The sequence below is a fragment of the Xenia sp. Carnegie-2017 genome, unplaced genomic scaffold, assembly GCF_021976095.1.
Source record: "Xenia sp. Carnegie-2017 unplaced genomic scaffold, XeniaSp_v1 HiC_scaffold_2, whole genome shotgun sequence".
In the NCBI taxonomy this organism is placed as follows: domain Eukaryota; kingdom Metazoa; phylum Cnidaria; class Anthozoa; order Malacalcyonacea; family Xeniidae; genus Xenia; species Xenia sp. Carnegie-2017.
In genome coordinates, this window is record NW_025813482.1 from 6,520,718 (window position 1) to 6,536,642 (window position 15,925).

Genomic DNA, 15,925 nt, shown 5'->3' on the forward strand with positions numbered 1-15,925 from the left:
GTGAATAGATTTACTTGTAGTCATGTGTATGACATGTGAATAGGTTTACTTGTAGTCATGTGTATGACATGTGAATAGGTTTACTTGTAGTCATGCAATTCTGTATCTTTTGAACTTATAGAAAAGTTTCTGTTGCATTTCTGCTTCTTTTCTGTTGCCTTTCTTTTGGTTTTCTTTCTGTTTTCTTTCCATTGCTTATCAGCTTCCTTTCTGCTGGTTTTGGCTTTCTTCCTGCTTTCTACTATTCCGCTGCATTTCGGCGTTCTTGCAGAAACTTGTCTGCTTCCTTTGTATTACATTTCTACTTTCTTTTCTAGTTTTCATCAACAGTTACTTAATACGGTTAGTGGATGGAGGAGAAAGATATGGACTGGAAAACTATTTTTAATGATTGTAGCAATTATGTGCAACAATTCAACATTGTAAAATCACAATTGACATTTTGTGTTTGTTTTTCATAAAGTACCGCGAGTTTATCGTTAAATGGATATCACACATGTATGTTTTTCTTAAAATAAATTATATATTTTTCAAGTCACTAAGAATACAAGAATCTTTGAAAAAAGTTTTGTTGCTATAAAGTCTTCATGATAAAAATGAAAACAGATGGAAAATAGTAACACAGTAAATTGATGCTATAAATATAAATACTTCAACTCAATCACATCTGATAGCTTGACCACACAAAATTTACTTTAAACAAAGCTTGGCTATATTAATAACTATTTTAACATCATGTTCATCTATATATAATTTTTACATTATCTTAAGTAGAAATATATTTCACCCAAAAATACTTGGACACAATCGAATATGTTTAAATACAGTTGACTTTGTGCTCAAAATGAGCTCAATTCCTCCTCTTTAGGCTGAAAGACCCACGACGTTAATATTTTATTAGCTACCAAATGCTTTCATTAACCTCTGTTCATTAATTGTTCTCTTCGTGTTAAAAGACGACATCCCATCTTTTTTCTTGAGACGCGTAAACTTTGGTCACATGACCCACCATATATGGTACGGTCCAAAAGTTCCCGAGTAGAACTGTCAAAGTCCACTTCAAACTGATTGGTGGAAAGTGATGTAATATCCTAAAAAAAGAATTCAAGAACCAAGTCTATCAAAGTTTTATTCGTGCATTCTTTAAATTGTTACAGGTGTCATTAACCTTAAAAAATGATCCATTACATTTCCACAAACTGATTCTCTAGTCTTTCAACAGCTTACTAATTTACACAACACATTTGGATAGGAGCATATCTTACCTGAAGCACATCCTTCAAACACCGTTGCCTATTCTGTCTCGGCAGTGAATAACGAACCCACTTCTCTATAAAACGTCCGCTGGTTGAGTGTGAACTGGTTGACGTGACAATCACAACATTTTTTAGGGTACCACGCGACGAATGACGTTTTGCAGATCTGAATTTTTCCAAAAGAAGAGAAGAAAAGCTTTGATCTGCAAGAACAGTGACTTGCTTTGCTTTGCAATTCCTTAGATCGTCAATAAATTCTTTGATGTCATATCTCTCCGATTCCTCACTAAAGCCATCACTGTTTCCATCCCAAATCAGCATTTCCCCGTTACTTTTGGTCGGTTTATTCAGATATATGACAAATGAATCCACACAGGTTGAAAGGCACAAGTTTTTTATTTGACTCCGTATTCTAAACTCACTATCTGCTTGCACGCTATCCTTTGTGTTCGAGTTACCATCAACTGCAAGAAAAACAAACTTATGTTGAACAAGACAATCGTAACTTTCAAATGGTTTAATGATGTCGGGTTGTTAAGTTAAAGTGCTAGAAGAAAATAATGAAAAGTTTTGGCACTGATATAATGAGAATAGAGAAAAAAATCAGCAAAACTATGTTAGAAATGGCAAAATTCAATTGTCGTGTAAGTTTCAAGGTAAAACCTACCAAAGAAATGTTCGCGTGTCTTTTTAGCTTTTATGGTATTCGTTAATCTTTTTAGAATTCAAAATTACAAGTATGAAAAACAAAAATAGAAATTATTATTTTAGTCGACTATGTATGGTGTCTTTTGCCATATCTTAAACCAGTTCAAGATGTTCTGGCATGCCGTTGTATTTTGACTGGTATGAATAAAATTCGCATCAAGCTACAATTTGAATTTTGACAATGACAAATGTATTCAAAATAATTGGGTAATTGAAATCAATGCAATTACTGTTCAATAAAGAAATCCCTTATTGATAAGTACATTTATGTTGTCAATGTATCATTGCAGCAGCAATAAAGGAAACAGGTTAGGATCAGGAAATCTCAATCCTTGGTTTCCAGTATAACCTGTCAACTTGATGATTACTATTTTGTGGAGTTCACTATTTACTGAGCTGTTTCCATCGTGGGAATGAAATTTTTTATCGAAATACTGTGCAGAGCAAAGACACACCGCAAAAATAGCTTGCGTGTAGCTAAATGCTTTTGTGAATCAAAACCAAGTGCAATGCTACGAACGTGTTAATAATCTAGATCATATCAGGGAAAGGGGAGTAGGGGGTAGAGTCTACTAAAGTCATCGCAAATACATATTTCATGTTAGACAGACACATTGAATGGTGAACTATCGCAAGCTTTATGCATTAATATTTTTTATGCATTTTTGTAATAACAAGGGAAAGAAGAAAGGTCTAATGCAAAGATAAATATTTTTCATCCTGAATAATGGTCCATTGAAATACCTCATTTGATCAATCTATAGAGAATGACTGACATGCACTTGTCTATTGACAAAAATCGGATTGCATGATTAGTACCAAATACTTAATGACTTTAGGATCAGGTGAATATTTGTACAAGAACTTTGGTATTAATTCAGGGAAATAAAGAAACACGTTTACAACTATTTAGTTGTTACATTAAAACACTTCGAGTGGTTTCCAATATGTCGAGCGGTAAAATCAACGAGAGAGGCAAACTAATGCATATATGCACGTGCAGTACAATACACATGTGTCACAATACATTAGCAAGTGTCACAAATGTCATTATAAAATGATTCACAGAATTTTTCAATAAAACTTAAAAAAAAATGACTTCTAGCATAATAGTCCTCATATTATAAGTATTTTTCCCTTGCAGGGTAGTTCTTTTTAGTAATTCGGATGTCACCCCAGACATAAACGCACCCCCATCAAGCAAAAAAACAGTCCGGACGATTATCGCTTAATGATTGGAATGCGATAAATAAATGTCGGGGTGTGTAGCAAAGACTCCGACAAGATTAAATCAAAATATTTTCATTTGTAAGTCATAGCATCTCAGACATTTTCCAGAACTACAAAGAAATTATGGCAAACACGCCGGTTATGTCAACCAATGTTAGTTTTTTGTTTGTGTTTAGATACCTAGAGGAAAGAAATCTTAAGTTATAGTATGAGTAAAATTGTTGCTATAAATGCTCTTCGACAAAATTAACGTATAAAATTCAAGAAATAAACTTTATGTTTATGAAGTAATAGCCACGAAGTTACGAAACAGCCAGTAAATACGTCACAAGCCAAATTGCTGTCAAATATCGATCGTGAATTTGTGAGAAAGCACACATGAATAGTGTGAATCGTCCAGGTTAATACAGTCCAGAAAAGGACTGTTGGTGTTTGTAAGTGAAACCCAACAATTTAACCGAGAGATTCTTACAGCCGACACTGAGACAACAATTTGTCGTTTACGATAGGGGTTTGTTGGTAACTCAGTTAGACTAAGTGAATTAAATAATTCGATGCAGGGATAATCTTCCAAACAAAATTATTAAGTTAGTTCACCATAACAAATTCATATATAACGCACGGACATGCATGAAGGAAGTGAAGTTCCAGTTAAATTTATAAAAACGGATAGGTTATGTTAAAATAAATGAACTCATTCCCTGTAGTCATTAGGTATACATGCATCATGCATGCATGCTATGTTCAAGACATGATGCGCTAATTGCTAAGTAAATAGCTTAATTGCAACCGACAAGTGACAAACGTTATCTCAAACTATGCCGCTTTCATGATCCAAAAACTCTGCATCGTTTGTCGGTAGTGTTGATGTCCACCAATTTCGTCTCATGAGGTATAAACTATCATAATACGACAAAGAACGATAATCCTTGCTGTACGTTCACATTCTGTAGACATTTAATTAAGCAAGGTCTGTTTTTATAAAGGATCTTCACAAGCAGTTAAACTGAAGAGAAGTTAACACATTATAATCAATCGCTAATCTAGTGTTCTAAGCAAATTGAAATTTGGTAATTGCGCGTACCTGCTTCAATCCAGCCCAAACTTTTAGTGACGCACAAAACCTGTCAGATTAACTATTTGTTTCGATCACAAATCACCAGGCAAGGAAACAAAGATAAAATATTTGATTCAATTAAAAAAATGTCCGACAATTATTACGCGATCCTCATCAAAAAATATTGTGCGTAGGAGTGTAAAGAACGATGGATTGCGCATCAAAGTAGCTCGAAAATGCGCGAATATGAGTTAATACGTTGCTTTCACTTATGGTTTAAGGTTATTTTGAAGAAGCAAATTTTGCTAAGTTGCTATAATCCCCTAGCTTAAGCTTTACACAACTAGGTATGTCACTAAGATGCGATAGGCAACTGAGAGGAGAGGCTACTTCTTTCCATATACGACTGTTTCAAAGGTAAAAGGGAACAAGTAGAATTCAAAATCATCGTCAAGTTAAAAATAAATAGCTTCGCACCATTACGGCTTTGAAAAGGCGATAGAATTGACAAAAAAAGTGTTCAATCGAAATAATAAAATTGCAACATTGTTGCCACATAGGTTATAGGTTACATTTGACCTATATACGTCAGCGAAAAGTAAATCTTTAAATGACTTAAACATGAATATGAATGAAGTGCATAATAAACTTACGTTCAATATAGTATCTGCTCCCAACAAATGTTACAATATTTTCATGTTTGAAATGATTTTTTCTGAGATATCGCCACATGGTCTTGATGTTATGTTTTGACTTCATAGTCGCTGTATGTTCGTTAAAACCACCGGAGAGAATCACAGCGTAGTCGCAGGTCTCGATGCAATTTCTTTGTCGGATTGACATCGGTGTCGTCGAACAACGTTTGGTGTTCAAACATTTTTCATCCAGTGGATGTAAGGTCAGTGAAGTGGGACAAGCAGCAAATCCGGGCACAATCGATTCACAACGGAGAAGCTGTTTCAATGTCGATGTTTGACGACCTACTTTTGTGAAGACGGATGGAATAAAGTTTATGTCACATCTCTTTTTTCTTCTCCGGTCTTGCTGAAGTCGGTTCGTACATCGACGACTTTTTTGAGCAATTGTAACACACTCACCATCTACAACATAAAAGACGTAATTTTAGCACATCTCATTCTGCAAGGGTAAAGTTTCAGTAGCTAATTTCATGTTTCGGTAGTAAGTTTTATGTTACGGGAGGTATACACGCAAATGTCATGTTTCATTAATTGGTAATTTCTGAATAACGCTAATCTTTTGTCTCCATCATTAACGGTTTAATTGACCATGCAAGAAACCAAAGTTCCCCAGAGTTAAGTCAAAATACATGCAAAAGGAACTCCATTTTTAAATTCCCCAAATTAATCAACGCATTGCAAATTAACACCTCCCAGATTCTAGCATCAAACGTGCAAGATAAAAACATAAGATAAACACAACAGATGAGAAGTAGCTAGCTAATTATTTTCTCGTAAGACAATCTATGCACAACGATATCCTTGAAGATAGTATGAACGATATGTTCTTTTTACAATAACTTACGAGTAAAAGTTGACTTTCTGTTTGAGTTGCAATCAGATTGAGTTGAGGGTTCAATGAAGAACACCAAAACAGGATGTCCAAAGCTTGATAACGGGTATGGATCTAAAACTACGACTGCTTTATAAGAAGTCGGTACAAGCTTAATTTTATCAGGTGAAACTGCAACGAGCTTTTCATCACCAGAACTGGCAGTGTACAAGATCATTGAACTCCTTGCTCGAGACTTCAGCTCTGAGCAATTACCACTTGAAGTGAAGAATTTACAAGGTTTATTCTGTAAAAGCCAAATACTTGTGTTGACTCGTCTTTCCCAGAGATCTGCTTTGGTTACTGCGCTTGACCGCGACGATATAGATAGGCCAGTTGCAAGAACATTACGTGGAAATTGTAAAAAAGTGGCAACTAAGAATAAAGAATAGACATACATTTTCATTGTTCCTCTTCTAACAGTTGCTCTTTCCAAAATGTTAACGCTTGTTAAGAAGCTTCTCTTAAATATAGTTTCGGCCCGGAAAAACCTCATCACAAATACTAATGTAAAATCCAACTGCGGTCCAAATGTAGGCTGTTGTCTAAGTTCCGTTTCATTCCTAATCGTGATTGGCTGACGCACGTACCGGGTAAGTAAAAAGGTGAAGAATAATGAAACGCGGATCGGACCTAGTGCCGCTTCATTCAAACGCGTTGCGCCGAAAAATTAATTGTTGGTTTATAGCAGTAAACAGCTATTTTTGTGAATTAAATGTCGGCACTGTAAACGTAAGCGCAAAGACTACATAACCATTACTCTCCCCACGATCTAAATTTTCAATTACCCGAGAAAACTTTCGACATTTTTAAGGTGTTAACATTACATTGCGTTATGTCCGAAGAAGCAGGGACAACCGCCTTTTATGTGGCATTTTAATCCTACAACACAGACCGTAAAAAAACAAGTGGTTTGAATCGTTGACAGAAGAGTGCCTAACTCTACATTTAACAAACATATATAGATGTATTCTTAACATCTTAGCATTCCTATAATGTTCAAATGCCTAAAATTGACCTAAGAAATCTTTGTATGATGTTATTTATGAAAACTGCATTACAACCGTATATGGGTCATTTAGCCGAGTGCAAGCTATTAAGAACACTTCAAAGTCGGAAGCTACAAGCTCGTTATCGCACATCAAAAAGATATAAAAATATCTTAAGGTATTTGTTGACGTTTTTCCGACGTAATATTGAGAAAATATATAATTCTGTTAGCTCCACACTCAAAGATCTCACAAAGTAATGTGACAATAGGAAGTCTGGGGTATTAAAAGTTCATGTGGGTAAAGAACGAGAAAAAGGACAACATATAAATTAACTATGTTGAAAGACAAGTTTATGCAAAGAAATATATACTTCAACCTTCTTTTTCCTCTATAATACACAATGAGCATAAAAATATGGCATCAGAAAAATTAAATAAAACATAAAAAGTGCAAAGACATTTTTAGAAACCTTTTCGCATTCCTACAAATCGAGTACGGAATTGGTTTCATACTGTTTTATGAAAGGATTAACACACCTATTTCAATTCTCGATACATTTTCAAGAGTCTAAGTGCTTTGGCTGCCGCCTGGCCTGTGCAATTAAGATGCTAAAGATGATTTACATAAAGACAAGATAACAGCAAGCATCACGCAGTAACACGCTACATGATAGCTCTTAAGTTCCTCATCGAAATCCATCATCAAAATATTTTAAACTTCATTTCACAGCATTTGGATACTTAGGTGGAGAACTTAATTGCTTGCAATTCGTTAATTACAAAGAGACAAAGAAATGGTTTATTCGCCAGATTGTTCGCATTAATAAACCACTTTTCAAAAAAATCCTCGAAGAAAAACCCAAAAATGTTCAGTTCCATGTAAACGCTCAAATGTAAACATTGACAGAGTTTTAAAATATCCTATGAAAGATGGTTTTTCATAACTATATATAATGAAGCTAACATGCACAGCAACGTTAAATAAGTGTGTCGTAAATAATATGAATATAATTAAACCGCATTTTATCAATTTTTGACTCCAACAAGCAATTCTATAAATATAGACAAAAATAGCACGAAGTGGGGGTCGTGCAAGCATCAAACAGAACGGAATACTTCAATTCACTTAAAAATTCACTTAAGATTTTAATCACACAAATCAGTCGATTATTGAAGCGTGTTAATTCAAAAATCAATCTATGTCCTATGGATATATCAAATGCCGCGGCTTTTATCGTAGGAGTTACCCTAACATACTCCTAGCCGTCAACAGTGGCGAGACGAAGAACTTTCATGTCCTGGCAGCTGACATTGTGTGATTCTTTAAGTATTTCAACAAAACAAATTTATATAATGTCCTTAATCAAGGAGGTAATTAAAATCCAAGCCATAAAACATATTTTGACTCAGTTTATCGTTCAATAAGTTTTTCTTTTCTTAAAGTTTAACTCGTGAGACATCTTGAAACTAAACTGATTTGTATTTAAACAACAGAAAAGATCTTAATCCATAAACATTGCAACTAAAATTTTGTTTTTAATGGAAGCGGCAGAAACATGCCATAATAATGAGAACAGCAGATGGTTAAAAACATGTCTCTAATAGTCTTGTTGAAATATATGTAAATATTTTGGTGCCTTAAGACGAGAATATTCTAGTTTGGATAATTATCCATAAAGTTGCAAATATTAGTTATGTGCAATAGCGTAGCTATAGGTTTTGTAATGTAATCTTTACAACAATATCATTATTTATTTCTTTATAAACAGTTTGTTTTTAAGATGAAGGCAGCGACTGAGGAAGAAAATTAGTCATAAGGAATATTTTTTTACGACATTAAGAAAAATTACCCAAAATCGCCCACTAACTCAGACCGCAAATGAAATTTATCAAACTAATACTATCACACACAAAATTTGCTTTTCTGTAAAGACTTCGATAAAATGAATACAGCAAAATTTTTATAGCGGGACTTAATAAGCCGGCTGCCTTCGCCACTGATTTTTCAGTGCTGTTACAGCAGAGGTTCGCTATTTTCTCCATAGCCACATTCTTCACAATTTTTCTCACTGACTAATATTTTGTAGCCACAAGACAATTCCCAGCAAACAAGGTTGGAATGCTCTAAAATGCCTCAAACAAAATTTCAGGAAATGGCGTTGCACAAATTTTTATGAAAGTATTTTGTTAATATGATAGCTACTGAAGTCATGCAGTCTTGTAATTTGCTACAAAATATAGTTTGTAACATTTGCTAAGTTAACAATGAGTTTTAAAAATTTTTAATAGCAATGCTTTAATTTTAAGTTCGCAGAGAAATGACTTTAAATCATTTTAACATAAAAAGAACAATGTAAAAGACACTGTTCTTTACCTGCATCCGTGGACATAAAGATACAAAGATAACACTAGGAGTTGCATAATAAACAGTGGAGACAACGTTATTATTTTAATCATTTCTTGCTTAATGAACGACTACGACACGCCAAGAGGATTTACAATGATGAAAAAACACCGATGCATTTAGAACAACATCATTTCCTGTACAAAACAGCGACACAATCACGATTTGTTCCAAATGGAACCAATCATATTTGCAGAAAATGATTATGTTTTAATACAACATTGGGGAAATGTATTGGGGTGTTTGCGGTTTCTTATAGCTACGTTTGTTGGTCTTTTCGGTTTTTTCTACCGAAAATCTACTTGAAAAGCAGGTTGCGATGAATAAAAGAACCGACACAGTGGTCTATCATTATCAGGTACTTAATAATTATTCTCTTGAAAATTAGATTTATTACTTCCAAGTGTTTGAACCTTTGCTCCTAAATGCAGTCAGGAGATTTAATCCGAAATAACCACTCGACTTGTTTGTCATTTGAACACATGCATTTAACTTTTACCGAGTTTCTCCCATTTCCACCTTTCATTTCCGGCTCATACACAAAGATTAAGCTCCCGAAGTATGGTAAATATGGATGAAATGAATATAAAAGCACAAAAATAATCAATCAATGAATAAAATAAGCCTGTATGAAAGTATAAGTACTTTGATGAGTCATTCTAGTCAGTGGGTTCAAGCAAAATGTAAAAAATCTATTTCTATAACTGTTTCCTGAATCAATAGCTAAGTATACGTAAGAGATAGGTACATCTTGTTAAAATAAAGTTTTAAGTACTATCGCACAGTGGTAATGACACTTGCAAGTGTCTCGCACATATTAAGATTAACTACAGTACAATACCTAGGAGGCAAGTTTTGAGTATAATTCGCTAAAACGACGAGTTCGCCCCTTAAAATACGTTAATATTTCCGTGTATTTCGTGATTGCGTCTGCTTTCTGTAATAATGAAGCACGTATTCACATGCCACTGGGATTAAACAAAATGATGTTCTTAAAATTGCTCTTAAGTCTGTAAAAATCTTTTCCATTGATGAAAATGTCGCAGATCCTTTTCTAGAAATCAATGGAACTACACGTATGCGGTTTAAAACGAGCATTCCCGACTTTCCGTCAGGGCCGGGTGGTCCTCCGAATACGTAGAAAATGAAATAGAAAAATAAAAGCAAGAAGTATCATTGGCATGCCAAAGAATTCTCTCCTCAATAGACTAAATAGAATACCAGTTGATAAAACTATGAGAGAACTTGAAAAACGTATTATCAATCATAGCAATAAAAATTCAAGAGAAATTTTCATTGTAGTTTATAAGTTATAACATAAACGTCCTGGGCGTTAAAGTTCATTTATGTTCGTGCAATACATAGGAAAAATATTGGAATTTCGACAGTACTTAAGTCAATCTAAAAATGAATGAATAAGCTGTTGTTTATCAAACTCTCTGTGTTAATCTGTGACACTGTGTCTTCTCACGCAACGCTTGTGACGTTAATTGATAGGATCATAGACGATTTTATTGATTTGAATTGATATTTTGTTAGATTTGAAAAACCATGTTCCAGTCTAATTATGTACAAGTACACAAACCCACCTGCCATTTTACCCAACAATAATGTTCATGAATATAAAATTCAACAAACGAAAATCGACTAATTCCGATTCAAAATTTATATTATTCAAAGATTAAATCAATCATGATAATCAATATATAAAATTTCCATTTCAAAACAACATGATGTAGATATCTTTCAGAAAGATTAGAAGAAATACCTTTCAAAAACCACATGTTCTAATGCGTAAGGCCCTTTTTAAGTTTACATAATCTTTAGCTGCTACATAACTAAATTTCATGTGTTATCCTTACATCAATCATTGGCGAGCTTACAATGCTATATGCCTTGTATTGAAATGAATCATATTTCACGCGTCATTAATGCAGCATACTTACTACTTATATTAATCAGTGCTGAACATATATATCCAATGGTTTCCATGTGTCATACTTACAGTGATCATTAATGAGCATACATTACATCACCTTCTGTCATAATGCAATAGTCTACGTACATGCTTGCTATGTGCTTGCTATGACATTGATGAGTTTTAGTTTTAGTTTGCTCAGTGTGACATTTGCATCAAATTGCACATGTCACACTTACTGGAGCCTTCATAAGCTTAATATGTTATACTCTATCATACGAGTGATACAAAATATCAGCATGTGGATAGTCTTACATATCAAATCTCACAATGTTTAAAGTCGAGTAATAGAGTAATATATGTCACACTACTTTCTACAAACTGTTCCAGCAAAGCAAGAAATCTAATAGGGTTATAGAATTTTAAAAAATCCACAGCATACTTACGTATGGGAATGGGAGACACATCAATTGGACATTAAGATCAATGCTTACACATATTTTATTCACAGCTTTTACAACTCCCTGGCTAGCTGCCAAACCTTTAGCAGAAATGGGGTGCTAGGTAATTACATGGTGTTGTATGCCATTGCAATTTACAAGGTCTTATTTTAAACATGGACAGAAAGGTGCATTCTCCTACAGCAGTCTTTCTTTCCCAAAAAGTCGATCTCTCCCCCCTGTGCAAGGTCATCATTCGCAATCCCTTAATTCAGAATAAATTTCAGCAAGCTCATGGCTTCATCTATAAGTTATACTATTTCACTTGCCATATTTTTTACACAATATGTGTTATAATGCATAGTTAAAATGATCAAAAATATGTCCTATTTATTTAATAATTACATGACAGAATACAACAAACTACAAAGTCTTGTAAAGATAGGGTTCATGTACAGTGGTAACAGTACCTGTTTTCATTATTTTGGGCTGACGTCTTAGAATCTTGGGAGTTGGGTCTCTCTTGCTGTCTTGCATATTGGCTCTTAAACTTGAAACTTGAGAATGAATTATATCATAAATCTTTGAATTTTCTGTTTCAGATATTAAATCTCCAATAGTGAAGGCTGATGTAGTTAGATTGACTTTTTAGAACAATACAACAAACAATAACAGTCGACTTTTTACAATTTATCTGTGACTTCGCACGTCCACCGACCACAGTCCACTCAGGTCATTGACTCAGGTGCTTAAATTCACCGCCATCTTTAATACCTGACGTCATACCGTCCATAGAGATTATAAATAATATAATACTAGAGGTGGCATCGTAATATAATCTATAGTCCAAAATATGGTACCACTGTATGGTACCCGTTTTTTGGGGGTGGGGTGGGGGGGCAAAATCGATTCCCAGATGTTAAGCTACAGCGGAAGACTATGCCTTATTTATTATCTCTATGATACGGCCATAAACTACCTTTAAATCACATATGTGTTGCATTATTGCAATCCATTCATAAATTCAAAACAATGATGAAAATATATAAATACTCTGTAGCTCACAAACACTGTCATTGATTTTGGCCTATATATTCTTTTAGCTTAAAAACATGTTTTCAATTGTTCTGTTTCAGAGTTGTTTAAAATTTTAAAATTTTCTATTTTTGAACACATCCCAAGTCTACAAGTGGTGCAAGCAGAGCAAGCTCTGCCCAGACACGTAGCCAGAACGATATTGTTTTTTACGGATTATAAAATGAATATATGAATTTTATAACAGACAAAATTATTCTAAATCTTTTTACAAAAAATTTGGCATATTTATTTTTATCAAAACTTTTCCTAATTTACCAATTTTTAACAAAATAAATAATACTGCACAGCATAGCAAGCATACAATAATTACGTAAAAACAAAAGCATGACACACAATAATAGAAAGATGATATGCTCCACTGCTCTAGCGATTAAGTTAGGGTGTACAACAACTCAATACAACTCAATGTGTCATCCTTACCACATCGTCCGTCGTTCCACAACCCTCTTCCACCTTGTTGTGCTTTTGCACAGGTAAATTTTGATATTTAAATACGATTTCAACAATTTAGTTGCTGATTTTGTCATATTTAGTGACTTTAAGCCAATCCAAAGTTATAAAGTCTTTAACATCAGGTCGTTCAAGTCGGTTTTCCATGTTTTCTGAAGATCCTCTCACATATTTCTTTAAAAAACAATAACAACGATCAAAAAGTAGCATATTGTCTTAGCATCCTAACCAAATGGGAGCAGCTAAATTCTATAACATATAAAATACTACACCCATTTGTAAAAAAATTGGTTCACCTAAACTTGAAAGAGAATGAAATTAAAGTTTTCATTTTCGGAGACAAAGTTTTGCCATCGTGAAAAGTTTCATAAGTTCTGATATAAGCGTTATAACTAGAGTTTAAGTCGTATTGTGCGATTTTTATATTATATAAATTAATTCAATTTTTACATTTAAAATTATTAGATTAATTACTGGAATCTTAGGTAATAACTAGAGTAAGGGTAAAATTTGAGCCACCATACAACAATGTATAGATGTGACTGTACACTTTGACACAATTGTCAATTCATTTAACAAAATAAGAATACACATTTAATATAAACGACAACTTTTTTGAAAATAGACATGTTTCGACATCTCATGATGCCATCTTCAGTATGAATGAAATAATAGGTGATACAGGGTTTATATAAAAGTAATATGATACATAATGATTATTTCATTCATACTGAAGATGGCATCATGAGATGTCGAAACATGTCTATTTTCAAAAAAGTTGTCGTTTATATTAAATGTGTATTGGCAATAGTGCTTTTACGAAATTATAAAATAAGAATAATCGTTAGGTATTCTAATTATTCTTACCTCTTTCTTCAAAATCAATCTATGATCCCACGTTGGACGAGGTTTTAACGACGTCACAAAAGGCTTGGAATAAACTTTTACATCTTGTAAATCATAAAAAAATGTGCATTGCGATAGAGAAAACTCAATCCATGCTCTAAAAATCCCAAGTTAGATAGAAGACCATTTTTAAATTTTTTTCTCAGGCGCATTAGTGGAATGGTCAACTATGTGAAAATAAATGAACTATCATTTTTAAACCATCAAAAAAATTTTCATCAAACATTTTGAAGACTTCTTTGAAAGTAAAAATACATGCGTTATATAAAATTCATTTTATTGGAAGCTGCTTTTTGTTTCTAATCTAGGATCAGATTTGTAACTTTTTACAATTTAACGTTATTTACTTCAGTCGTTGAAGTAAAACAGGGACCGGTTGCACGAAGCCTGTATAGCGTTATCCATTGGATAGCAAAAATCTTCAAACTTGTAAAAAAGGTGTCGTATTTTTCTTACGACAAAGAAATTTCGTAATCTTGGAAACAATATTTTATTTTTAGTGATTGTTCAGTTGGAATCTTATATATTTTGCTTTTTAAAAGGTTTTATAAAAGTTTAAAAGAACTTGCTATCCAATGGATAACGCTATCCAGGCTTCGTGCAACCGGCCCCTGTACTGTAAATTGTTGCCCAGGTGACTACTGCGTCAGCTAGTGTAATTTGACGGGTTAGTTGAACGTATCGTGAATTGTTTAAAAATAATTAATATATTGCTAAATTTGCGTGGTTGATTGGACAGACAGGTTGGATAAGAATGCTTTTTGTCTCCAAATTCCAATTATAAATGATCACTCAACGCTACGTATTTAATTTGGGTAGCTAATTATTTTAGTAATTAATATACCTTTACAATGTGTACTGCCCGTGGTACTATCCTCGCCAGCATCAACACTGACATATTTCTTGGGTAAATCCAATTTTCCGTGATCACGATTATAAGAAGACACAAAACGAGGTTTTCCTATTTCTGTTCCATAAACCTGTGAAAAGTACAATATAAGCCTGAGGTCATTTGAATCGTGTTGTTGCACTTTTTCTTAATCCACAACAAAAGTACACAAGTATAATTTATTTTGACATAAGCTCAGTATAGGTTCTTTTCTTACAAAGTGAAAATCATCTCTTCGAAAGACATGTGGACCTGCAGGTTTGTAAACTTCATGAAGACAAGATCCTTCTCTGATAACCTGTATTCGTGCAGTTCTGGCGCTTGGTGAACGAAAAAATGTAACAAAAGGTATTCTTTTCTCTGTGTTTTTGTCGAAAACTTTGGGTTTTGAAATGTTAACGCCACTTTTTTCCCATTTCTTTTGATTCCCTTTCGAGATTTTATCCACCAAAGATGAATATGTCGAAGCAAGTTGACGACGAAGAGAAATATCGATGTTTGGTACAGTCCACGGATCAGCGGTGGTAGTGCTATGGTAATGAAAATCATCACAATGTTTAGCAACACATATGTCACTTCTTGTGCGGAACAAATTGGAGATAGTTTTGAATTGCAATCGCCCAGCAAAGTCAAAACTGCTAGGCATCCCATATTGCAATAATTGACGGTCATGGTGATTCATGATATCAATTCGAGATTTAGAAGACTGATCTTGTCCAGAAAACAAGATAATTTTACCAGTAAATGTGCGATTTTGAACATTTATTAATCTTCCCATTCGTCATGACTTGCTTTTGCTTGTTTCTTACTTTTCTAAGTTTTACAAATAGCATTTGATTGGCCATTTAATCACCAATTTGAAATAACATCAAATAAAATACTCTCATCACCATGGTTACATAAAGACGTCATAGCTGTTGCTATATTAGACAGCTTTAGCAAACGCAACGCGACGTCACTAGGACGTCTAAATGTTAAGGAGAACTGGGTCGAGGACGATGTTGTGTTG

General features: G+C 33.8%; 2 protein-coding genes across 3 annotated transcripts; both read right to left on the reverse strand.

Annotated features, from left to right (window-relative positions):
• Positions 1-503: 503 nt before the first annotated feature.
• LOC124440536 lies at positions 504-12,360 on the reverse strand. Its single transcript, XM_046990931.1, has 5 exons — positions 12,044-12,360; positions 5,794-6,195; positions 4,905-5,351; positions 1,266-1,720; positions 504-1,091 (listed from the first exon to the last, which is right to left on the reverse strand). The coding sequence occupies exons 1-5, from the start codon at positions 12,108-12,110 to the stop codon at positions 918-920; spliced, it is 1,545 nt and encodes a 514-aa protein (XP_046846887.1). The 5' UTR covers positions 12,111-12,360; the 3' UTR covers positions 504-917.
• Positions 12,361-12,619: 259 nt separating this feature from the next.
• On the reverse strand, positions 12,620-15,776 carry LOC124440019. Of its 2 annotated transcripts, XM_046990345.1 has the most exons (5): positions 15,655-15,776; positions 15,134-15,446; positions 14,872-15,007; positions 13,989-14,071; positions 12,620-13,295 (listed from the first exon to the last, which is right to left on the reverse strand). In XM_046990345.1, the coding sequence occupies exons 1-5, from the start codon at positions 15,759-15,761 to the stop codon at positions 13,179-13,181; spliced, it is 756 nt and encodes a 251-aa protein (XP_046846301.1). In that variant the 5' UTR covers positions 15,762-15,776; the 3' UTR covers positions 12,620-13,178. The 2 variants fall into 2 exon arrangements, with proteins under 2 accessions (XP_046846301.1, XP_046846300.1); XM_046990344.1 differs by having other exon boundaries at positions 15,134-15,776.
• Positions 15,777-15,925: the final 149 nt, after the last annotated feature.